Source organism: Takifugu rubripes, chromosome 6 (assembly GCF_901000725.2).
Source record: "Takifugu rubripes chromosome 6, fTakRub1.2, whole genome shotgun sequence".
NCBI classification, from domain to species: domain Eukaryota; kingdom Metazoa; phylum Chordata; class Actinopteri; order Tetraodontiformes; family Tetraodontidae; genus Takifugu; species Takifugu rubripes.
Window position 1 is genome coordinate 11,988,192 of NC_042290.1, and position 25,249 is coordinate 12,013,440.

A 25,249-nucleotide genomic window follows, 5' to 3' on the forward strand; every position below is an offset into this window, starting at 1 on the left:
AGCTTCAAGTGTCCAAATTAGATGAGAACGCGGAGCTTTTGGCAGGTTCTGCAGCGGGTGAGTGACTCTTCCTGTCGGCTCGGCGCTGTTGACTCATCGCTATGCAAATCGGCCGGATCGTGCAGTCGCATTAGCGTAGCTCTGCGCCGACAAGGTGGGAGAAGTGCTCCCCTCGAAAGCTCTGAAAGCCTCCGAATGCGTAAACAGGAGATCGATCCGAGTGGTTAATGGGCGCGGGGACGCGGCGCGTTAGCGCCCGTGTCACAGATGTTCAAAAACAGCCGTGCGTGTGGGCAGAACTCAGAGGGAGGACGTTCCGGTTTCCTCGCTGGGATCTTTAAGGCCGGCTGCACACATTTGCAGGAAAGACAAACTCCTGCCTCCACAACTTTGTACCAGCAGAACTCGTTGAAATTCTGCTCAGGTGTGAACGTCTGGGAGGCTTTTTTTTTTTTTTTTTTTTTTGCTTCACACATTTTTCACTCGTGTCGCCGCGGCGCTCACGTCAAAGTCGAGGCCGGCGGCTAAATCCAACCCAGCGGAGCATTTTGTGCCGTTATAAAGGGATTATAAAACATACCGTACAATGCTGCGTGATGGAATTTAGATCTGGTTCTGGTGCTTGTGCTTATCTTAGTAAAGAAGAAGATGCTGCGTTGATGTTTAGCTAATAGGTTACCAGGCCATTCTGCATCACCTGGGTCTGAAAATGAAGCCGGTAAATTCAAAAACAGTCGGCACATCGACGCTACGGAACGCCGGGTCTAACGAGCGATGGAGGGAATCTTCCCTGCGCAGGTCAGCACCAACAAGCTCACCTGGGACACACAGCTACTTCCTGTTACTTCAAACATGAGCTCACCAAAGGGAAACTTTCAGAAGAAACGCTGCCCTACAGCTTAGAGGTCCTTAAACGCATCATTTCTGTCTGAAACCTTCATGTGCACCAACTAATGAGGAGGGTTTCTTTCCCCTTCTCTTTAATTCTGAAGCTCGGTTGCTGAAGTTGGAGGCCTCAGAATCTGATCATTGACAAATAACCGACGACTCCCAGCTTCTGAGTAGGTGAAGTTAGAAATGAGGCACCCGTGAGGAGATTCTCCACCCCAGAAACGCCAAACAAACCGGCGGATTCACACCTCAGCACGTGCGCGGACTCACCTCGGAGTGACCGAAGGAGCAGGCGTTGTGGAGCGGGATCAGGCCGCCGTCGTCCCGGGCGTGCACGTTGGCGCCCGTGCGCAGCAGATGGTCCACCACGTCCTTACGGCCAAAACCTGCAGGTGGGTAGAGGTCAGATATCACCAACATTCCAACAAAAGCCATGACTTATATATAATAATTAGGAAAGAATAGGAATAAATTTATCATCATGCAGGATCCATCGTTGTTCCGATGTTGAATATTTGACAGAATTTGTGATGTGATTATGACGTATAAAGCGCTGTTATTACATGCTAATGAGAGACCACCGACTATGAAAAACAGAGTTAAAGGAAGAGTTGGGAAGGGTTAAAGTGGCGACCTGTTGGCTGTGGTGGAACCCGAAAACAGCCCGTTCGGGTTAAAACGGGCCACAATAGTGCCGTTACCTGCAGCAAAATGCAGCGGGGTGGATTTACGTCCCGCCATGTCTTTGGCGTTCACGTTCACGGCATCTACGAGTTTCTTCACCCTGGAAACGTCCCCGTTCCGACAGGCTTCGAACAACTCCCGAAAGGCGCCGTTCGCGGCGCCGCTGCACGGGTTCCCCCCGCCGGACTCGGGGGTGGAGACGGAGCTGGTGCCGCTACTCTCGGTGGTGGTCGGGGAGCTAACGGTGCTGCTCGGCCCGTTGCTGCTGCTACTGCTGCCGCCGCTGCTGCTGCTGCTGCTGGCGGTGAGGGCCAGAACCGGAGAGGCGGCGGCTGTGGTGGGAGATTCCGGGGCTTCCTCACCCTCCGCCGCGTCCTCCATCGCTCCCCTGGGTGGGAGCGGGGCATCGTCGGTGGCCGCCGACGGAGAGCCAGGAGGGCCGCCGAGAAGAGAAGAACCGCGGGGGGGAGAAGACTGAAGGTTCGGCGGCTGCTGCTGCTGCTGCTGAGAGGTGCGACGAGACGTCGCCATTTTCACAGCACAACAATCTCCGACCAGCAACAAAACACTGCTGACAACTTCCGGAATAGAAAGTGCCACTTCCGGTGACGGAAACTCAAACTGGGAAATTTTCAAGGATCTCACCGAATAAAGACTTAATTTTTGTTAAAATTTAAAATTTAATATTAAATTTAGTCTTGTTACCTTAAATTTGGCACTTAAACGTAAGTAACAACGGCTCAGTTTTAAAACATCATGAGGTTACAGTAATATTTGTATAGATATAAAGATATAGTATGTATATATTTGTTTTTTAAAGGGTTCCTTTTATTTAACTGAAGTTTCAGATTGTGGAGAGCTTGTATGTGTGTTAAACCTTATAATAAAACAAGTTTGCGGATTTTTTGGTTGAATGTCTCCATCTAGCGTATAAAATGAGTAATAACAACAAACTGCAGCGGCCATGATTCCTGTCATTCTCAGGTTTTGAGTAAATTTACGATATCTTGTGTCGTCACTTAACCACTAGTTGTCAGTGCATTCTATTTCGAATAATGCTAAAATAAATTTTGACCTAGATAAGTAAAAACAAACCTGACCAGCCTGTTTCAGCCAATCATGCCAGTTGTTTTTCCTGTTTTAGTCATCTGACTTCCTCCTGCATTGTTCTTCCTGAGGACTTACCTGAAATGAACGACAAATATTCCATTCATAACTGTAAATGTTACACAGAAAAGTCTCTATTTTAATGCAATTATTAAATGGAAATTTTTCAGAAAAACCAAAATGACCAACGAGCTAAAGCTGGAGGAGAGGTGAGGTCACAGCATTGAAATCCACATGTAGCCGAGCTCATAGTGCACGAGCAGTTGCATGACACAAACTCTGACCCCACACGATGCACGAGAGACTCATTATGAATTTCAGAAAGGGTCAAACCAACAGTCATGACTAAATGTCTCAAAAAGTCTGTCAGATGCAGCGATAACGTGACAACTGGGAAATCACGTGACACCTCGGTGAAAGTAAACAAGAGCACAGCCGAGGAAACGAGCTCGCAAAGGTCTGCTCAGGGAGTTGATCCACATACTTGTCGTGCTTGAAGAGGGCGCCGGGAACATCATCTGTTTCCCAGTCCCGCTCCGACCGGGACTGGGAAACAGATGATGGAGAGAGGGCAGAGTTCAACACCTTCCACACTGTAGTCGCAGGTTTGCTGGGCTGGGTGACCTTTGACCCCAACCACAGCCACGTGACGGGCGCCAGAGTGAAGAAGAAATAACTGGGATATTTTGTTTGCGTCTTCAGTGTTTAAACAAGCACGGCGGCGCCCTGCTCGCCATGAGCCGGGGTTAAGCTCGGTTACGTAAAACCAACAAGTTAATGGTTTGAATAGTTCTGGGCTGGTTGCTGCGGCAACAGGGGCAGGGCTGTGGTTCCACCACTGTGCGGGACATCAAATGCTGCCATAATTTGTGAGACGACAACAAAACAGGGAAGCTTGTCCATGATCATTGTGTGGTGCTGCTCAGTCACAAAGGCGAAGGTGGAGCCGCTGATGGGCCATTTTGGGCCCTCTGACGGGGAGTTCACCTCCTGAGACCTTAGAAAATAATTTTGTTCATGCACATGAGTCTGAGAGGAAACTATATATAGAACAACTAGCTGAGCTGGAGACAAAGGATTCCTGTCGAACAACATTCCTTAGAAATGATTTCCAGAGCCCATCAGCATCATTATCTTCCCCGACTGTGTATGTTTGTGTTTAACTATTTAATTTAAATAGTTAAATTAGCCAATTTTAATTGAGTCAACCAGGAAGATCAGAATTTCTGTCTTTTCTGTTTTAAATTCTCACATTCCTGAAAACGTTTTGAGAGGTTTTGTTCACAGGTGAGCTAATCTCGGATATAAAACAGACCGTTACGTCACTTGTGTTACAATATCTGTTGATTCTTGACACACCCCGCGACTCTCCAACCTTTATTTGCCTTTTTTTTTGCAGAATAAAAGCCCTCATCGAAACTTTCTGTACTTTTAAACGTTGCGCGCCGCACCTGATGCAGGTGACGGGGAGGCCACGCCCCGGGCCACGCCCCCAGACAGGTTTCAGTCAGACACGTTCCTGCACAGCAGCTGTTTGTCAAAAGTCTGCAGGTCCGGTTTGGGACCGTATTTTGACTCGAGGAAGCACGACAGCAACATCATGCCCACACGGTCTGCGCAGGAGTGGATGCGGACTTCGCTGCGGACTCCCGGGATCCTGATCTTCGGGCTGGTGCTGTCTCCCTGCGGCTGGGTCCTGGACCTCACCGCGACGGTGGCACCGAACTGGAGGACTCTGCACAACCTTCCCAACACCCCGGTCGACACGTTCCTCCAGCAGGGCATATGGGACATCTGCAGGGCCACTTCCACTGAGTCCAGGGCGGAGTGCGGCCTGCAGGACACCACCTACTTCAACCACGAGATCATCCCGGTGGCTCAGGGCCTGATGGTGGCCTCCCTGGTGGTCACCATCATCGGCCTGATCGTGGCCATCCCGGGCGTCCGCTGCTGGAGAGACAACCCGAACTGGACGGTGGCCGGCCTGGGAGGCCTGCTGATCTTCATCTCGGGTGTGTTCACCATCATCCCGATCTCCTGGTACACCCACCTCATCAACGAGATCCCGTCCTCCTCGCCTCTCACGGACGTGCGCGTCGGCTATTGCATCGTGCTGGGCTTCATCGGCGGGATCTTTGAAATCCTGGCCGGCTTCGTCATGTTCATCGGGATCTGCCGCTGCTGCGGCGGCAAGAACCGCGGGGAGCGGCGGGTGGAGGAGGTGATGGAGGAGCGCTACAAGCAGCAGAAGCCGGAGCCCCGAAGGTTCGAGGTCCCGAGCCTGAACCGGGCCAGGAGCAGCGTCAGCAGCAGCGTGCCGTACTCCAAAGACTCCCTGGATGACGACGTGTCCTTCCCCCGCGCGAAGAGCCCCGCAGCCCGCTCCATCAACACCACCGTCAGCAGCAGACCCTACGATGCCGACCTGTGAGCCTCCAGGGGGGACATCTGCATCTCTAGAACCATAATCACTCACAGCAGAAAGGTTTCACTAAACCCTTCATTTAGGTGATTCAGGCCTTCATGGGATTTATAGGAAGAGGCCTGGGCCCAGAGAGAGGAGATGTTTGACCTTTGACTTGTACCAACAGTTGTCTCTCGTGATCCGAAGGAACAAAATCAGTGTGGAATTTGTCAGGGGGGAAAGTGTGAATGTGTTTTTAATTAGCTGAAATAATCACTGACAAACTGAGATTAGGTTCAGTCGCTCTGATTGATGATTTTGTAACTTGCTTCCTGTGGCCAATCCAGCAAAAATCACCCTTTTAATGTAAATACTGTAAATGCGTGCAATGGCTGCCTGCTGAAAAAGAAATCAACGTTTTCTCCCTGATATTTGATTATTAAACATGAGTTTTGTATTCTAGCGGAAGACGATCGAGTCCATTTCTTATGCGACGCCTTTGCTTGGTGCATATTTAACGAGTGCTTTAACGAGGCTCGTGTGACGTGACGCGCTGACGGAGGCAACACTCAGACCTCAGGAATCTCGCAGCGTGACAGCACATATCTGACTGGAGAATTGGCTTTTTATTGTTTTCCTGAGAGCGGAGACAATGTGGCCGGACCGGTCTGTCGGAGCACGGCTGGTCTGGCAGCATGGCTGGATCAACACCCCAAACAAGGCGCCGCTGTAGCCAACAATCGACCCTCTGTGGCTCCGGTTCCCACGAATCACTGCAGGAGACAACAGCAGAACCCGATCACTCTGGTTCTGGTCCCAGGGCCGGATGAAGGTCTCCTGAGGCCCTGGGCGGACGAGCAGCAGCCCAGCTAGCTCGGTTAGCAACGCTGGCTACAGCGAGGCCGTGACTAATGACCATAATGAGCCGACTGGGGTCTTCCCATTGTGTTTCAAAGGTGCACAGTCACAGTGGGGTTTCTGAAGGGGTCAAAGGTCAGACCAGAAAGGACTGACGTGGCAGTGAAGCTCAGGATAAAGATAAGCTACGGATAAATGCTACAATTAAAGGCGCGAACGTGAGAACGAGCAGCGAACACACCTGAAACTGAAGCTCCTGATAACCAGTCCGACCTCATTGTCGCCACACTCATGTGATGCGACTGTTCTTTCAAATAACACGCCGTGTTTGGCGATTAGTCATTTATCATTTTAGATGGTGACACATGAGGAAAAAGGGAGACGATGACTAAAAACAACCGGAATTAGTGGAAGATTGTGACTAATCGCAGGCGTCTGCAGGAACGGCTCAGCCACGTTTTTACAAAGTCGATATTTATTTCTAGCAAAGGCAAAAGTTTCACATCAAAACAAGTCAAAGGCGATTCAGTCAACAGCATAAAAACGTCGAGGAGCTTGAAACAAGGTGGACGCGTGGGAGGAAACAATGATGGAGACGACAACAAGCGAACGCTCGTGCTGCTGAAGTCTGTCGGACTGGAGCCTTTCATGTTCACCTCTGGTGTCTCCTGGAGAAGCTCAGGCCTCCCGTTGGCCCAAACCCCCAAACCCAACATCAACTCACGATTTAACCGCAAAGGTGAGCAGAAAGGTGGAGGATGGACCGAGAACAGGAGATGAAACGCTCCACATCAGGCGTTTGTTCCTGCCGTCGGAGCAAAGAAATTAATGGAAAGTGGCAAATTTGGCTGTTTAAAACATTTCCTCAGTCAAAGTGGGCGTGGCCTCAGTGGCGCCTGATGTCATCACGAGCAGAGAAACAATATACGAACATTCTAAAGAAGAAATAAAAAGTTTGCCATTCTTAAACAAATGGCGGGAATTTTCGAAGGATAAATATGACTGCTGAAAGTGTCGTTGGCGAGATATTATGAGAGTTACGGTAAATCTGAATGAATGTGTGATTATAAATGGTTTATCCCTCCCCAGGTGTGACACTCCACTTCACACAGAGACATTTCTGCTGTGTTTTTCAGCCTGAAGTTTCCTGGAATTAAAAAAAAAAAAAAAATTATTTTGCAGAGCGTCAATTATCCTGGATGACGACCAAAATAAGATAATGTGATAAACCCAAGAGCTCCTGATGTCAGTGTCAAATAACAAAACCAGTAAGATTTTAAAATTTGAATTAAAATCTGTATGAAATATGACTCGGGGGAAATGTGCCAGCAGGGGCCACCAGGGGGCAGCAGCACCTTTGCCTCTTCACCACAGGGCCATAAATCTGCTGTTACTGGAGATTCAAAGATTGTTAAAGTTGGATTTGCCGTCTGATTTCACACCAACCTGAATCAACACATCTGACTAGTTTTACATCCAGCACGAGCAGAGTTCCCTTTCATTCAAATAAGCCCAGACATGTTTGTAGACCGATGGTTACCTGCGCTGGCGTTTCTGCTTCTGCCTCAGTTTGGCAAAGATGAAGCCTATGACCAGCAGGCCGATGATGACGGCCAGCACGCTCAGGGTCAGCGGCAGGCTCAAGGAGCCGTTCACCGTGTCCTCGCAGGTCTCGCCCCGGTAACCAAGCTGGCAGTTGCACACCAAGTTGCCTCCACCACCAGGAGGCAACTCGCAGGTCCCGTGACTGTTGCACTGGGTCTCTCCACAGGTGGGCAGGTTACGGTCCACACCTCTGGGCTGAGGGACCAGGTCAGACACAGACATGGCAGAGGACGAGCTGTCTGAGGGAAGAGAGACAAAAAACATTACAAGCAACCAAGTGTTTAGGACCACAGCCTTTAAAAGGCTCCCCAAAAGTGTGGATTCAGTGTCTTTCTGTCAGGTCCCGGTGCCGTCGTGACCTCCTGATGGCAAAGCCGCCACAGCGTTCTCCCTCTGAACAGGGTGGGACGGGTGAGCGGCCTCGGCGGGCCTCACGCAGGGCGCCACCGCTGCCGAGGTGGGACGCAGTAAGACGGCCGTTTCAAACTTCTTAAAAGCTCCTGAAGGTTCTGGGGGAAAGATTTCACCCGCGCTGATGCTTTGCCATCAGCAGGTCACGACTGTGGATGGAGAAGAGGACACAGAATCCACATTTCTGTGAAGGTTTGGGAAACGTTTGATCAGCTGGAGTGTATATCACATTTCTGATGTCAGGATTTTCCACCGTGTCACTTTAAAACTCAGCAAATAAATGTATGTTTTCTCATCCTGTAAAAGGAAAAGTCATTTTCTGCCTTCAGAGGTTAAATGTTGGAGTGTTGCTGTGAAAGCGCAGCTCCGACCTGTGAGGGACGTCTCGGCCACCCACTGATTTCACTGGTAAATTCAAAGGTCAGAGCCCACTTCCACTAGGTCCTAGAATAAAAGCATGTTAAGAATCAAACGTAGAGATGATTAAAATAAAGTATACAAGTGTTGACATGTATAAGTTATATGTAACAAACGACAGGTAAAAAAAAAAACACCCAAAAACAACTTAATTCCATGTAAACAATAAAAGGAAAAGAGATTTATAATATTAAAGTTCATCCTGGAAAAACTGCAATAAAACTTTTCTGATAAAAAGGTTGAAAGTTTGAGGATTCTCACATCTTTCTGTCCTTTTATAAGAAAGAAAATTACGAGTTAAATGATAAATGAAAACATGAACATAGCCGTAGCTCCAGCGTGGTACGGTGAAGGGTGAAAACGCCGTCGCGGGGAGAGCAACAGCTCATCAGTTGAAGCTTCTCCCCCCGAAGAGTCTGAGATTTGTTCCCACGCTAGAGTCACCAAACCTCAAGAGTCACCAGAGAAGAAGGTTGGAGCTCATCTACTCACGCCGACAGCAGGTCGCAGGCAGGTGGTGCGTTCAGTGTCCCCACAAAATCTGAGGTTCCGTTTGGTGAAGGGAAGTGAAGACGGAGGGAAGCGGAAGAAAGGCGTGAATACCTGTTTTTACAGAGACTCAGACAGTCTCCTCCCCGTGTGGGCCGAGCCACACGCTCAGTAACTTTATCACCTTAAATGAAGCAATGAAAACTGGTAAATCTGGTTTTCTGTCATAAATGCTGAGAGAACCCCAGATACACGCGCAATCTTTAAGTTCAGCTTGAAGCAACAATGCTTCCACGCCTTTCTTTACCTCCTGCTTTGCTCTGGCGTTTCCCATACCTGGGGGGGGGGGGAGGCCTGTCAGGACAAGAACAAAACCAGATGAAACCAGACTCGCGAGATCATCGAGATCAAAAGAGCTCAGCCTAAAGCTGATCTCGAACAGAGGTGAGATCAGCTCAACTTCTCATGTCCTCCAGAGGAGCACCCCCCCCCCCCCCCCCACACCACACACACACACACACACACACACACACACACGATCGGGTGTGTCTGTGTTAGGAAAGATTAACGTGGGTGGAGATAAAACTTCAGTTCACAGGAGCTCAATTCTGATGTCGGAGGAAAAAAGCTGACGAATCTGCAAAAGTAAGAGTTTTAATGTGGATCTCTTTCTTTCCCATAATGCTTTGAGGCCTTTGATTAAAGCAACGCATCTTTTAACCCACCAACATCATCGTTCAGCTTTTCTTTATCCGAGTCGACAGACTTCCTGTTTTCACCTGGAACAACCAGACTCAAGTTTCTGGAACCTCTGAATAAGATGCTCGGCTTGTGTGCACGTCTTTCCTGACGGCCCCAGACAGAAGGAATCAAAGAAGAGGACTGAACCACTGTCTGATTCTGGGCCGTAGCTTTTATTTCATGAAGTCAGGAGTCAGATTCCTCAGACAGACACAGGTCGGCTGCGTGTCTAATGCAGCTGCGCCGCTGCAGCCGCAGGAATCTTCACGTCCACCGGAGACTCCAGCTCCTGGAGACAGAAACCCCACAGATTACGTCACAGCATCCAGTTTTAAATGATTCCTCTGGGCTTCTGCTGGCGTCACTGAAGCTCAGGCGTCACCTCCGTCTCTGCATCCGAGTGTTCGTGCGGCAGTTGCATGTTGGCCATCAGGGTCTCCTTGTCCGTCGAGCTGCTCCTGATGGAATTCCAGCCTCTCCTGTTAAAGCCGGAGTCACATTTTAGCTGCAGGCTCCGAACAAACCGCAGCACGTTTGTCTTCGGCACCTTTTACTGTAAAGCAGAGCAGCAGCCAGCAGCAGGACCACGAGGACCAGGACAGCCAGGACCACGGAGGCGTGGCTCCTCGGACGCCCGCCGTGTTGGCAGGACTCTCCTCCGTAACCGTCCGTACACAGACAGCTCACGCTGCTCCCCACGGTGACACAGGTGCCGTGACCGTGGCAGCGCTGGACGCCACATGACGGCGAGTCCAAAAGAACCGAGTTCCTCTGGCTGTTCCCGTGAGCTGGGGTGGAAACCTCTGGGGTGGCAGAGCTTGTGTTTGGACCTGAAGGCAGTTGGGGGGGGGGGGGGCAGACAAGGGGGCTAACGTAGCTTAGCTACCTCAGGATAACTTTCTCCACCACGAAGTTTCCCGTGAAACTCACAGTCCAGTTCGTCCGAGTGGTCGGGACAGTCCACGCGCCCGTCGCACAATCGGCTGCTGGGGATGCACTTGCTGCCATCAAAGCAGGACTCCTCTCCAGAGGGGCATCTGGGCAGGTGTGAACAGGAAGTGGTATTGATAGTCATGGAGCCACGCCCACACGCACACCTCCGTCCTCCAGGATAGGCCAGGCACAGCTGTGCACACCCACCGTTGCTGGTGGAGCACTTGTTGGTTCCTGTGGGATCATAAGAACCACCATCGGGGTTTCTCCCTGTATCACGCGACCCTGTGGCCATAAAACTAAAACATTCACATTCGTTCTGGCCCTAGATTCCAATAAAAAACTTCCCTCCTTCCCACAGCCACAACTCAGCAGGCGAGGGAGAAATTCCTGCCTGAGACGAACCGGCTGATCAGATGCTTTTGTATTATAAAGAAAACAAAACTCAAAGAGAACGAGCACATCTGAACGCTCAGGTGATGGTGAAAGTGGTTCCAGGAAGCCGCTGGCGAATTGGCACAGGGGGCTGGATCAAACACTTGATGAATGGCTTCCCTCCACCGTAGCCTCCAGGAGCTGTTATTTTCATGCCACCATCATATTTTCCATGCGTCACCCTGAACATTTCTGCTGAGTGACCCAACTGTTTTCAAGCTTAACTGGCGTCATGCAGAGAAACGTTCCTACCAGACTGGCTGCTGGTGCTGTAGGCTCTGACTTCCACCAGGCTGGTCTTCATCTCAAACCACAGCTGGTTGGGCTGCAAGCCGTCACTGAACCACAGTTTGGTTACATCTGCAGTATAAAAGCACAAAGAATCCCTGAAAACATTAAAAGAAACCTGAAGATTCTGGATCAGAAAGAAAACCCCCAAACAATTCAGACCTGTTACACAACCTTTCCTGATTCCACAGATTGATGGCGCGACGGTTACTGCCGCTGCTACAGCGCCCCCTGCTGCCCAGAGGGCAGAAGCGCCGCTGAACAGTGCTCGCGTCCTCACCTTGGTGCCGGGTGGCCCAGACGAGGAGGTTCTCAGTGTGAGTGAAGGAGACCAGCCGGCCTGGTCCCGTTTTATGCTGTTTATATCTTGAGCCGTCCAGTCCGATAGAGCTGATCACACCCTCGACTGAAGCACAACAGTGTCACCACAAAAGGGGACAGACCAGCACCGAGCCGCTGCCTGCTCACCAGTATCAGCCCAGTAGATCACCGTTCCCTCACTGGAAAAGGACAGAGAGCCAGGCAGGCTGCTCTTGGTCCACAGCACACCTTTGTTACGTCCATCCATCCAGGAGCAGACCACCTCTGCCTGGTTCCTCCCACCCGCCATCACTGCTGTGAAGCACAGCCATCCTGAGGGGGGGTGCACAGCAATGGAGGTGATGCCCTGAGGGGGGATGAACAAGGAGCCTTTTAGCAGGAGCAAACAACTATTTGGATAATCCAAGAGGAAGCTCGGTAAAACTGAGGACAGGGAAATCCTCCACCACCATCGTGGAGGCGTGCAGCAGCGCAGCCGTGTGGCCGTCGGCCCGGGACGTCACGTGGAGATCTGGCTTCTTGATGCTGCTCCAGTACAGGTTAGAGGTCACCCAGTCCACCGCCAGAGCTGCGACCGAGTCATCCTGACAACATGGAGACAACGCGTTCACTTCCATGGATGGTTTACAGAACTTTTCCAGGTGTGCTTGATAAGATTGGACCCTTTTTGCAGAGCTTGGGACAGATTCTTGGAATGTCATGAGATCACGAATCAAATCTGAGATCTTGATAACCTACATGGTTTTTTTCTTTAGGTCAATAAAGGTCAAACAAAAAGAAAAAAACAAAGCTGCTGATCCCCACCATCAGCTTGAGGATTTGTCCAGCAGGAGTGAGTCCCTCTCTGGACCTGGAACCACCCAGTTTTAGCAGATTCACTCCCTGTTGAGGATCTGCCACATATATCAAAAGGTTCTGGAAGATCAGGTCCAGTCCTGATGCCCCAGTTACCCCAGGGATGACCAGTTGTTTGTTAGTGGGCATTTTCTTCTGGGCAACACTCTCCTGAAGCATCGTCTGCAGATAAATCTGTGGCAAGAAGAAAAGAAATGAGCGAACAGGAGAGGACGACAGCCATAACCCGGTGGTGCACCCAGAACATTCACCTGGTAGAGGACGGAGCGAGTCAAAAGCAGGATGAAAGATGACTCCTTAGGCATCGAGCACGTGATCCTGTCCGGGGAAAGCATCATCCCTTTGGGACACCGACACACAGCTGTAGCCCCTTGACCTCCAGAGGCTCCAGACCCGGGTGGCGGTGCTGGGGCCAACAGGCAGAGGTGGGAGCAGCGCCGCTGGTCACAGGGGTTGGAACGGACTTGCTGGGAGAGCTCATGCATCACCTGGAGAAAGTGGCTCATTTAGATTTAAGGTCGTCGAGCTGATCTCGGAGGCCATTTTAAGCTGCTGACTATGAACAACAAAGAGGAGGATTTACATATTTATGTGACTATTGTGGACATCACTTGAGTTTTCTTCACAACCAGAAGAACCTCCAAAGCACCTTCAGAACAATTCCACTCACTTTCAGTCCAAACGGCTGTCCTGGTCTCTTCAGCAGAACCTTTTGATCTTTGCCGGTGTTCTTGTCAGCCGAGCGAATGGTTCTTCTTTTGGTGTCGGACCAGAACACCCTGTCGTTAAAGACCGCTACAGAGAACGGGTTTGGCGTTTCAGCCAACTGCAGGATCTATTGTGACAAAGCAAGAGATCAAGGTCGAGGACCAGAACACCTCTCCAAAACTAGTCCGTGGATTTGACACTTTGGATTTGACCAGAAAATACAGAATAGACGTTAAAATACCTTTCTGACCTACCAGGTCCTCTGGAAGCTAATGGCACCCTAAAAACGTAGTTAGCGATTCTATAGCTAGTCATTATTTAACCGAAGCTAATACTCAGAACTGGATCAGTTACAAGGATTAGCATCATCTCAGTTATGCTGCTACAGGCTGAACGACGACGTCCACTCAGTTTTCTCCTCGCTTCATTTACAGGTCATTGTTTGAAGATGTTGACTGAAGTTTTCTTGTGTAGTTTTGGACTCATTTATTCATCTGCAGGTATCACTGCCTCTAAAGACCACGCTGACCACCGCTTTAGCATAATCACAAACGCTGCTCTACCTAAGCTCTTTGGTGGTGCGTTTATTCCTCCCCCCTTCAGCCATTTGCCCCTTCTTTACCCCTTTTCCTCCTCATATGGGGTGACCCTTTCAGCAGTAGGGTCGCCCCATATGAGCCTGATCCTGTTCAAGGTTTCTTCAGAGCTTCTGTCAACTTACTTGAGACACTCTTATTTGTACCGGACGCTCAATGAAGCTGAACTGAAGGGGACATTGAAGTTCTCGTGCTTCTTACCTTGATGTCATCTCCATCCAGAGAGGTTGAGCCAATGCAGCGCAGTTTCTCATCAGCCCAGTACACCCTGTTGTCCAGGAAGTCGTAGGCCAGACTGACCGGCCAGCTCAAGTCTTTGCTCACCACGACCTCCCTCTTTGATCCGTCCATCCCTGAACGCTCAATCTGAGGAGTGCTGCCAGTCTCAGACCACAGCATCAGCCTGACAACAGTAACGAGGGAAACACAGTCTAATTAACAGTGAATAAAAATGAATGTGATCCTTCAGATTACCCCAGGTGTGGCAGAAGGACCAGGGAGCTGGGCTGTTCCAGATCTTCACCCAGAGCCACGGTATAGCTCTGAGATCGCACCGTCAGGTCGCTGAGCTTCACAACCAGAATCTGGCCCACCAACCCATCCGCCCAGTACAGGTTCTGACCAATCCAGTCCACAGCAATAGAATCTGACTTCACCCCTGTAAGCAGACCTTACATGAGCTTTGAAATATGTTTCAACACCCCAGAAACAGTTTTAGCGCCATTATTCAGACAAAATGCATGTTTTAGAACATGTACCTTTGATGAGCGTTCCTCTGCTGTTTGGGTTCTTTATGTCAGCCCAGCGAATGCTCTGGTAATCTGGGCTGAGCCAGTAAACTCTCTGCTGGGCCCAGTGGTAGTCCAGTGAGAAGACGGGCCGACTGACAGAGGACAGAAGGTTCAGGCTGCCGCTGTGGACGCCCAGCAGCCACAGCTCGGACTGCACCGACGCCAGGAGCAGAGGCTCATCTGGAGGAATATCAAGTTCAAGAACATTTCAGCTTTTTTAGAAGGTTTTTGGTCACTTCTAAAAATCAAACTGAGCAGAAATGCGTCACGTGACCAGGTTGGTTCAACAAATGCCTGCACGAGGACCTTTTGTCTTGCAGCTTTTGTTGTCCGGCTCCAGGTAGAAGTCGGGATGGCAGTGACAGACGTAGGACCCGGGTGTGTTCAGGCAGATGTGTTTGCATACTGTGTGGGACATTTCATTACATTCGTCTATGTCCACACAGGACAGAGCGCTGGAGTGCAGCCTGAACCCTGCAGCACAAGAGCACCTCTGCAGGAGTAAACAAAGAAAAAAAACCAAGGTTTTCAAGTCAACAGGAATGAGTTGAACACACGTTCCAGGATGTTAAACCTTGATGTACAGTTAATGACGTGAAGATGTTCTGGTAGTAGGGGGAGGCCTGAACACCTTCAGAGCATTGCCCAGGTACCCTTGAGCAAGGTACCGAACCCAGAAATGCTCACATAGGGCCCTGCGGTGAACTGGCGACCCTGCCGTCGCCCATTGTGTTCCCTCCCCATGACTCCGAAAGGGATAAAGAAGATGGAAGGAAGGAAGATGACAAGATGTGACACGGCCACAAACAAGTTCAGGCTGGTACCACAAGACCAATTCAGCTGGGTACCAACCGGTCCTTCTGGGGTGCTGATGCAGTGTTGTTCACACCGAGGAGCCGACGGGCTGGAGCAGCTGTCCTCGTCACATCCCGGACCCTCGTCGGAATTGTCAACACAGTTGGTGAAGCCGTTACACACCAGCCAGGGATTCAAACACTCGCCACTACCACACTGGTACAGGTGGGAGGCGCAACGTCTCCGACTACCTGTGAGCAAGAAGACGCGTTCAGGGTCAAACCGATGCACACATGTCGGCGTCTCATGGTTAGAGAGTTACACAAGAACCCAAGTAGCTCACATTTGTACTCGTCCACTCCGTTGCGACAGTCCTCTCTGCCATCGCACCTCCAGAACAGAGGGATGCACTGACTGCTGTCGCCACACTGCCACTGGTATTTCCTGCATTTGGCTGGTGGCACCTCACAGTTCTGGTACAGACGAGGAACCATCAATAGAAAATGATACATTCTTAATGTCCAGGTTGGCCTCATTTCCCTGGTCTTCACCTTCTCGTCTGAGCCATCCTTGCAGTCGTCCTCACCGTCACAGAGCCACTCTTTCTGCAGACACTCATGGCTGTTTGGACATCTCAGCTGTGCTGGGCAACGAGGAGGTCTCGCACAATCCACCTCATCAGAATGGTCGCTACAGTCCGGGTATCCGTCACATCTCAGACCCTCAGAGACACACTGGCCACTGGCACAGCGATACTGGTGACTCCCACAAACAACCAAACCTGACGGGGAAAAAGGTGCCGTAATTTCCAGACTATAAGCCGCTACTTTTTTCCTACACTTTAAACACTGCAGCTTATTTATGTTTTTTTTCGTGGCGCACTATCACAACTATTGTGAATCAGTCATTTTTACTAACCCTCATCAACATGGAAAATACTAGAAGAAAAGCATATGATGCGACTTTTAAGTTAAAAGCGATGACTCTGGCGGCTGAAGAAGGAAATAGAGCTGGCGCGCGTAATCTTGGCATTACGGTAATCAATGGTGAGAAGGTGGAGAAGCCCGCATGAAGAACTGATCCAAAGCAAAAAGAGGACAAAAGCTTTTAGACGTAAACATCGCAGGTGGCCCGAGCTTGAGAAGGTTCTGGAAGACTGGGTCAACGAGCTTGAGAAGGTTCTGGAAGACTGGGTCAGCACACAGAGAGCAGGCGGCCGCGGTGTTTCCGCTGTACAAATCAGACGGAAGGCAAAAGCAATCGCCACCGCCATGAAAATAGATTTTAGGGGTGAACCATCGGGGAGTTTTAGATTGTTCATTGTTTGAGTAAAAAAGCATAAACAAGGTAATTTGTGTGTCGCTGATACAAACGTATATTTCAAGGTAGCTGCATTACAGACACCGTTAGAAAAAAAGCATTTACCGGTAGAATATATTTATGTTGCTAAGTGGATTAAATTTAAAGAAAAGTAAAAAAATCCTGACGTGATGAAATTTGGATTTAAGGTCTCTGTATAAACAGAGTGGCTGTTGTTTCTGACCTGTCTGTCGCTCGTCAGTGACTCGTCTCTTACGGTAATAAAAACATCCACCGATACTAAATGTTTTCCATCTAATTTTTCATATTACTAAGAGGGATACCTGCGGCTTAAAACCCGGTGCGGCTTGTTTAAGTACAAAATTGATTTTCTTTCTAAAATTAGATTATGCGGCTTTGAATCAGGTGCGCTCTGTAGTCCGGAAATTACGGTAATTTGATGGAAAACTCTTCGCAGTGATATTTCAGATGCGATCCGTCATCACCTACCACACTTCTCCTCATCCGAGCCATCGGCGCAGTCTCGCTCACCGTCACACAGGAAGTTTTTTGGGATACAGCGAGTTTTGTTATCACAGTGCTGGTGGCAGCCGTCGGGTAGAGTCTGACAATCCAGTTCATCCGATCGGTCCTGACAGTCGCTCTTCCCATCGCACACCTGCCCTTGTGGGATGCACCGGTTGCCATGAGCACACTGGAACTGAGCTGGGACAGGACAGAGCCTCTTACATATGCCTTAATTCCCACCTAATCTAATTCCACGTTTACAGCAATCTTTCCAATCTACCACCGACCTGCTTTGCAATGTGAAGCACATCCTTTTTCATCCGACCCGTCCCTGCAGTCGTACTCGCCATCACACACGTGCGTGTACATGACACACTCTAGGCCGTCATTACAGGGCTTGAAGCCACTGCGGCATCTCAGCCGGGTCACTCTGGGGCTAAACCCAAATGGCGAAGCTTAAAAGGGTAAAAAAGAAGACACGTGCATGCACAGTTCTGTTGACAAACAGGAAACGCACCACTACAATCAACAAATATCGTATGTAGGCTTACAGAGCTCGCTGCGACAGAGCTTCTCATCCGAACCGTCAGGACAGTGAACGTGACCGTCACAAACTTTCATTCTCAGAATGCACATCGTCCCGTCAGCACACAAAAAGTCATCTAAACGGAAAGAAGAGTCTTTACAGCTTCAATTTTAACGACGAGCCTCACTAAACGGTGGCGCTATGATCATGACCCACCCTGATTTCTACACACAACCACACAGTTGAGTTCATCCACTCCATCAGGACAGTCTCTGTGTCCATCACACAACTGCTGCTGGGAGATGCACTTGGACGTATTGGGACACAGGAAAGACGGACTGGTGCAGGTCGACGCCGTTGTGCCAGCACGAACAGGAACTGCAATTGGAAACCAAAGTGGCGACGCTCAACAGCACAACTGCCCTCAACTCAACGGCGCCGCCATAAAAATCCCTACCGCAGCCGACCTCATCCGTGCCGTCCGGACAGTCTCTTTCTTCATCGCACACAAATTTTTGGGGAATGCAGCGGCTCCCATCAGCACAGCGGAACTCGCAGCTCCTGGGAGGCCGTATACAGTTTACCTCATCGGACTGGTCCCGACACTGCGGCCTCCCATCACACACCTGAGCCTGAGGGATGCACGTCTTTCCATAAGAGCACTGAAATTCACCTGAGACAGAGCACAGATAAAAAGGTGGAAATATGAGAATTCAGAGCTATTCAACAGGTTAGATCACAGGTGTTGAAACCCAAGCCTCCAGGGCCACAACCCATCCGGGTTTTCTGCCCTACCAGGTAAACGACTTTCACCTTGGTTCCTACTTGCCTCAGTGGAAGCCGTTTTCTCCCCCAGTGGTCAGAAAACTCAGCTGTGGGTTTCAACACCTGTGGCATTTAAAGAGTGACTCTAATGTGATCAGAAGGGTTGATTTAAAACGTAGGTTAAAACAACCTGGTTTGCAGGTTTCTGGGCATCTGAGCTCATCTGATCCATCCAAACAGTCTGTTTCTCCATCACATACGTGACTGAACAGAACGCACTCTTTGCCATCATCACAAAGCTTTGCACTCCGCTGACACTGCGGCGCCTCCTTTGGGGCAGTCGACAGCAGCACGCTGGGACAGTTACCCTCATCAGATCCATCTGGGCAGTCTGTCCGTCCATCACAGAACTGGGCTGGACTGATGCAAAGAGAAGAACCTGGACACAGGACTGAAGGACTGGTGCAGGGGGGGGGGTGACAGGTAAAGGGGATTCTTTTGAGGAGGCTTCAACAGTGGGGGGTTTAGGCTCATCTGAAAAAAGGCACAAGTACTTAATGAACAACAACCATCCAGAAACTTATCCTTGACTTTCCCAAACAGTCACTGCCTTGTTTTGCTCAGAGATGAATCATCAGTAGCCACAGAAACTCACCACATCCTTCTTCATCCGATCCATCCCGACAGTCTCTCTCTCCATCACAAACATGGCTGAAGAGGACACACCGTGTCCCGTCTCTGCACATTCTGGAACCTCTGCGACACTTTGGGCCTCTTGTTTGATCCGTGTGTAGAGCTACGCTGGGACAGGACATCTCGTCTGAGCCGTCGGAGCAGTGAGAGCGGCCGTCACAGACGAGACTCTTGGGGACGCAGCTGCGATGATCTTTACAGAGAAAATCAGCTGAGGAGGAGAAATTTAGGATGAAAAACAACAACTGAGCTTTAGAGCAATCAGCTGCAATGACAAATATGTGGCAAAAAAAGGCTGAAGAGCATCGAGACTTAAGACTTACACTTTGTTGGACACTGTTGCACACAGTTGTCTTCATCAGAGCCATCGGGACAGTCCTTAAAACCATTGCAAATTTGGTTTGGAGAAATGCAGACGTGTGGAGACGTCCGAGGACAAAGCAGATGGGAGGTTCTGCAAGCCGGCACAGCCGCGGCAGGTTTTGGTGGATTAGTGGTTTGTTCTGGAGCAGCAAGGAAAATATAGCCGGAATGACACTATAAGCCAGAAGCAACAGTTCATTCATGCTTTACCAAACTCACCACATCCCTGTTCATCCGAGCCATCCTTACAGTCCAGCTCGCCGTCACACACATGTCGGTGTAAAACACATTCTCTGCCATCGTCACACAGCTTCGATCCCATTCGACACCTCGGAACTTTTGCCTGCGCTGAAAGTGCTGCGACGGATGGACAGTTAAACTCGTCCGAGCCGTCGTGACAGTGAGGACGACCGTCACACACAAGATTCCTGGAGATGCAACCACCGCCATCCTGGCACCTAAAGTCCTCTGGGTTCGTTGGTTAAAAAACAGAAAGGCATCAGTAATGTAACAAGGCATCAAATAATGAATCCAGCGTGTAGAATTGTGGTATTGGTGTTGCACCTTTGGACAGACATGTGGTCGTGCAGGACTCTTCGTCATCTCCATGGCGACAGTCCTGGATCCCGTCACACAGGTGAGCGTGTGAGACGCAGACTGATGAGCGTCGGCACAGCACAGACGGTTCAGCGCAGGCGGGAGTTTGGGGAACTACAGAAAAAGTTACGTCTCAAACATTTGCTTCATCTGAATGCAATCAACTTCCCCCTTAATGACGTGTGTGACATGTCTGGACCTGCATGGACGCCCTTGAGTGTTGCGAGGACCCCCGACACTTGACCTCGCTCAACTGTGGTTTGTAAAACGCTCTCATCTCGCCGGTCCCACAGAGTAATCACGTCACCAGAATAGGACAAGATGAAGGGCTCCATGGCAGCCATGACTGGCCCTGAAATGTTCCATCTCCTACCAGCATGGCGGCTTCTCTCCTGCTGCAAACTCAAAGTCATGAAACCTGTAAAGAATCCAGAACATAAACACAGACCGCCAAACTTACACCTGCCTGAAGTGGAATTTTGACATTTTGGTGGACAGGTTCTCACCAACCTGCGAATTTTGAATTCCAGAGCAGACTGTTAGCCTTGAGGTCAAAGGCGACGTTTCCTATGACCTCTCCGGATAGGTGCAGCAGCTCCGTGGCTCGGCCTCCCGTCACACTCATGACAATAAGTCGATTGTGTTCCAGCCACAGGATGGTTCCTCTCAGCCAGTCCAGATGCAGGTCTTGGATTTCCGCCGTTGTGCTGTACAGCTGTTGTGAGTACTGACCATTGACCGTGGTGCTACCGATGATGTTGCGCTTAAACGACACCCAGTAAATGTTTCCTTTCTTCTGGTCCACTCTTATCAAGCAAACTATAACATGAAAGAAAGACAATAAAGTTTATTCCGAGTAATTTCCGAGAATTTACTTCTGTGACATGTCAGCGTGGTCGCTTCAGTCATTAAAAGAAAATCAAAGCAAGAATCAAAATGTTTACCTGGAACAGGAGTTGGGACCACCTCAGTCTTAACCTGGGTCAGACTGGCCCGCTGGATATGACCAGTCAGGTTGGCCCAGTACAGCCAGTCTGTGTTCCAGGCCAGATCGAAGGACAGGATGCCATCATGAGTGGCAAACAGATGGGTCTCACTGGGCCCTTCTTCTCTAAACTCCAACTTGATGACACTATCCCTGGTTGCATAAATAAAGCTCGGATCTGTTAGACAGAGATTCAGAGTTTTATTACATAATTCAGTAGGCGATCAATTCCCAATTTAGTGCAGCTACCAAAAGTCTGGACAGGCACCTGAGACCTAAACGAATCCAACTTACATTCACATTTTTCATTCAGAAACAGCATTTTGTAATTTGCACAGCTGCAGGTGAATCCAGTGGAGCGCCTTTTAGTCAACAGGCAGAGCTGACAGGGAGCAGGTGAACATGCAGAAGGACCTGACGGATGAAAACCACCGTGATCAAACACAAATGTGGATCACACCTTCAGTAAAAAGGGAGTCAGAAGAAACACTGAGGAGGACATTGCCTTCAGGACTGGTGGGAATACCTTGGGGCTGCTGTAGTGGGTGGTACACAGCCAGCAGGGGCAGCTCGGCTTTGGAAAGGAACCTTTTTTGGTCTGGGTGTTTCTGTGAAACCTGCCACAGGCCTTCACGGTCGACCCAGTAGAAGAAGCTTTCAAACACGGCCAGGCTGAAGGCCGATCTTCTCCTGAACAGTCCTGTGAAAGACTGACGGGCAGTTCCGTCTGTCCTCACCGTCTCTACAGACTGAAGGAAGAGGGAGAGAGTGGAATTTAAACCTTCCACAGCATCCTTGAGATTTATACAAATACAGCAGGAAGCAACCAAGATCCACAGAGACGCGTTCCCGCTCCTCTCCAACTGTTCACACCTCCTTGATGTCACTGATCCAGTAAAGCCTCCGAGCAGCCACGTCAGCAGACAGGCTATGGGCTGCCTGAGCCGTGAGCACAGCCAGGGACCTTCTCTCAGAACCGTCCATCCAGGACCTCTCTAACGTCACGCGATCAAGGCCGTAGGCGTCCATCCAGAACATCAGACTGGGGAAAAAAATAAATCTAAATGTTTGCCGGCCCATTCCAACAGTGCTGGTGCAAATTATTCACAGAAATGTATCAAATGAACCTCTCCACGGGTATGAGCACCAGACCAGATGGGCTGATGTTTTCCTTCAGCACCACGGTGAAGCTCTTCCCATCAGCCGCCTGCATGCAGATCGACTTAGTCTTCAGATTGGCCCAGAACAAGTTCCCATTCAGCCAATCACAGGCAAGACCACTTATACCTGGTTCACCTGGTGATAATCATGAACACTTTAGCTCAGACACCATCTGCTGAACAACTCCCACCAAAGCAGACGTCTAAATTCCAACCGAGCTAACCAGCATATAGCGCGATAGCGTGCTGTCCAGAACTCCGGTAAATGCTGCCGCGGTCGTCAGCCCAGTAGTACCATCCTCGAGCAACATCAAAGGCCAGAGCCACGGGGTCAGACTCCAGAGTCTGAATGAGTTCCACCTGTCCAGACTTCACATTGAGCAGCACCGCTGAGTTCCTCTGTACAGTCAGCAGTCTGACAGCAGCACCTGGACACATGGGGACATTCCCATCAGCTGCAGAATGTGTTCCATTATTCAGGAGGAAAGCTAAAGAGCTTCTCAACCATTGGCATCGTTCCGTCGTTATCGCAAGTCTTTTAAAATGCTAATTACTGCCGTGTCCATGTTTGAAGTTCCACCATTGATCTCCTCAAAACTTTTATCAGCAGCTTTTGTCATTAACTAGCTTCTTTTATCCATCGTGCTGAAGAGCCACTAATGTTTGCTCCAAATGCACCTCTTGATGGTTCTGGTTTGATCTTTAAAGAGGACGAAACTGAAGTCGGAGCAGTGTTCTGGATCAAGACGAGGACGCGTCAGCAGCAACCGACCTGAGTTATCAGCGTTGGAACACGAACAAAATGGATGACGCACTTAACCCAGAACCATCCGTCTCCAGGGAACTTTCATCATTTCATTAGTTTATGTTAATCCACCAAAATCATGTCGATTTGAATCATATTTCATTTTATCGTGTCAATATTAAGTTCACTTTTCCCCTCAAACATTTTAGGACCCAATGGAATATAAATTGGATTCCTCCAGACATGAAAAACACTTTTCCAGTACATTCTAAAAGGTTGGTCCGTTCTTGGCGGACAGGAAACGTCCGTCTTTTACCTGCAGCCACACACACGGCGTTCTCTTCCAGTCTGAACCCCTCTTTACAGCGACAGTGGTACGATCCAACGGTGTTGATGCAGTGATGCGCGCAGGGAGCAGAGGGTGGTGCACATTCATTCACATCTGAAGACAAAACATTCCACTCAAAAACACAAGTCCGGAAATGGCAAATTGTAAAATCAAAAGACCCCTGACGACAACGACGCTCGCCATCTCTATTTCATGCCACACACCTTCACAGACGGCTCCGTTAGAGGAGAGCTTGAATCCACCTGGGCAGAGACACAGAGCCCCCCAGTCTTTATCCACACACTCGTGGCTACAGCCACCATTCTTCAGTGAGCAGGTCTTTCCTGTGGACAAGCATCAGACACAGAATTACCATCTTCCACCATTTGAGGTAATTCTATGAGTAATAAATGCTAACAGTTTTTAGCCTACCACAGGTCACAGGTTCATCACTGCCATCTGAGCACTGCACCTCTCCATTACACAGGTCTCCAGCAGTCAGACACATTCCCTGAGGACAACGCCAACTATCCTCCCCACACACACCTGTCAGGACATACAATTAGGAGCATGCCCCCCCACATTTATTTTTATTTTTTTAGGACTGTGGGTTTTAAAAATCATTTCTAACCACAGCCCATTTCATCCGAGTGGTCCAGGCATTCTTCCACCCCATCACAGCGCAGCTCTTTGGGGATACAGAGGCCATTTGTGCAGCTCCAGTCAGAATTCAAACAGCCGTCAGAGCGTTGACAGTCGTCTTCGTCCGAGCCGGTCGGACACTGCATCTGTCCATCACAGCGGGCCGATGTGTTGACACAACCTATGGTACCCACGCACAAGAACTGGCCTCGTGGGCATTCAGAAAGGCCTGCAGGAGACACGGGAATCAGGAAAAAGAAGAAGAATTTGTTGGATTTTCCTTTTAGTCTAGAAACGAGACAGAAAACTCTGCAGTATTTTCAGACAGACCAGCACAATCCATTTCATCCGATCCGTCCAAGCAGTCTCGGCCGCCGTCACATCTCCAGATATGTGGGACGCAGCCTCCATCATCACACTGCCACTGGCTTTGGAGGCAAACCCATGGTTGACCTACCAGAAAATAAAATGGAATCACGGGAACTTCATATCAGTCTCAACATTAACTGCAGAATGGATGATGGAACTGCAGTTCTGCTTCATCATTGGAGTCCTTCATGTGAAGGAGAAAAACACTGATAAACACAGACTGAGGACAGTTGATTGGTGACAAATCCTGCACACAATTAGAAAAACCAGCACTTAAACACGAAAGTGCTGGTTTATGAGTGCGAAATTATGAGTGAAACTACATTAAAGAAAAAGTCTGACAAATACGTGAGCAGAAAAAAGGCATTAAAAAGTCTGAAAGCGTTAATTGGGATTTAGCGGTGCTAACAAGCTAGCTCCTTCCTGAAGGTCCTTCTAAGGCAATTCGGTTCATTCCCTTTGATTAAGTTTGCCTACAAAGAACTACATCATTAAAAACAAGTAATATAATCCGAAGCTGCCTAAAACGACGACCCTAATGAAACAGTGAGATGTTTGGTTCGATGACGCAGGTGAAGCGACCCTCGCGACCCTCAACTCCCGCCTCTTTAATCAAACTACGTCGCTGTTGTCGTTCAATTCGAGCGCGTGGAGCAGCTGAAGCCGCCTTTTACCTGGGTTTGGACGCAGAGTCGCCAGGAAAACCCAATAAAGGACTTGTTGGCGGAGGTCCATTGCGGCCCGCGCGACGTCTCGTGGCAAACGCGGGTCACCTGAGCGGAAACGCGCTTATCAGCTGGCGCGCGCTTGATTTAATTTCGGTTACCTGGTTACCGTTGATTTAGATACTTTAAAAGTTCACATCATCCGCGTCTTTCATTTCCACATGTGTTTGACAACAAGTAAAAAACAACTTTATT

The 25,249-nt window shown here is 49.6% G+C and overlaps 4 protein-coding genes across 5 annotated transcripts in view; 1 reads left to right on the top strand and 3 right to left on the bottom strand.

The window, feature by feature from the left end:
• Nucleotides 1-2,148, bottom strand: part of LOC101061340 (poly [ADP-ribose] polymerase tankyrase-1) — a 38,829-nt gene extending 36,681 nt beyond the window's left edge. Inside the window, exons 1-2 of one of the 2 annotated variants that reach the window (XR_003888736.1) lie at nucleotides 1,593-2,147; nucleotides 1,162-1,277 (exon numbers count right to left, since the gene is read on the bottom strand). Coding sequence is in view for 1 of the 2 variants with exons in the window: in XM_029837630.1 (XP_029693490.1) it covers nucleotides 1,162-1,277; nucleotides 1,593-2,106 (630 nt within the window). In the remaining variant the exon portion in view is untranslated. Of the gene's footprint in view, nucleotides 1-1,161; nucleotides 1,278-1,592 lie in introns of both variants that reach the window. The other variant, XM_029837630.1, reaches the window with a different exon arrangement.
• A 2,062-nt stretch (nucleotides 2,149-4,210) lies between these two features.
• On the top strand, nucleotides 4,211-5,554 carry cldn23.1 (claudin 23.1). The gene has a single exon (XM_003965625.3). The coding sequence runs from the start codon at nucleotides 4,283-4,285 to the stop codon at nucleotides 5,111-5,113; it is 831 nt and encodes a 276-aa protein (XP_003965674.2). The 5' UTR covers nucleotides 4,211-4,282; the 3' UTR covers nucleotides 5,114-5,554.
• A 4,205-nt stretch (nucleotides 5,555-9,759) lies between these two features.
• LOC105416598 (low-density lipoprotein receptor-like) lies at nucleotides 9,760-20,444 on the bottom strand. Its single transcript, XM_029838059.1, has 24 exons — nucleotides 20,408-20,444; nucleotides 18,140-18,355; nucleotides 17,899-18,060; nucleotides 17,708-17,818; nucleotides 17,444-17,611; nucleotides 17,139-17,354; nucleotides 15,881-16,110; nucleotides 15,673-15,802; nucleotides 15,387-15,580; nucleotides 14,841-15,027; nucleotides 14,502-14,714; nucleotides 14,218-14,401; nucleotides 13,945-14,146; nucleotides 13,110-13,274; nucleotides 12,691-12,927; nucleotides 12,389-12,613; nucleotides 12,034-12,168; nucleotides 11,732-11,930; nucleotides 11,544-11,669; nucleotides 11,228-11,335; nucleotides 10,538-10,774; nucleotides 10,155-10,437; nucleotides 9,990-10,086; nucleotides 9,760-9,896 (listed from the first exon to the last, which is right to left on the bottom strand). Exons 1-24 carry the CDS (start codon nucleotides 20,442-20,444, stop codon nucleotides 9,837-9,839), a joined length of 4,122 nt encoding a protein of 1,373 aa, XP_029693919.1. The 3' UTR covers nucleotides 9,760-9,836.
• LOC115250168 (low-density lipoprotein receptor-like) lies at nucleotides 20,341-25,106 on the bottom strand. The gene is made up of 14 exons (XM_029837638.1): nucleotides 25,004-25,106; nucleotides 24,291-24,413; nucleotides 23,950-24,189; nucleotides 23,751-23,864; nucleotides 23,543-23,662; nucleotides 23,307-23,432; nucleotides 22,470-22,673; nucleotides 22,213-22,381; nucleotides 21,959-22,127; nucleotides 21,612-21,834; nucleotides 21,380-21,499; nucleotides 21,045-21,263; nucleotides 20,611-20,919; nucleotides 20,341-20,495 (listed from the first exon to the last, which is right to left on the bottom strand). The coding sequence occupies exons 1-14, from the start codon at nucleotides 25,062-25,064 to the stop codon at nucleotides 20,470-20,472; spliced, it is 2,223 nt and encodes a 740-aa protein (XP_029693498.1). The 5' UTR covers nucleotides 25,065-25,106; the 3' UTR covers nucleotides 20,341-20,469.
• Nucleotides 25,107-25,249: the final 143 nt, after the last annotated feature.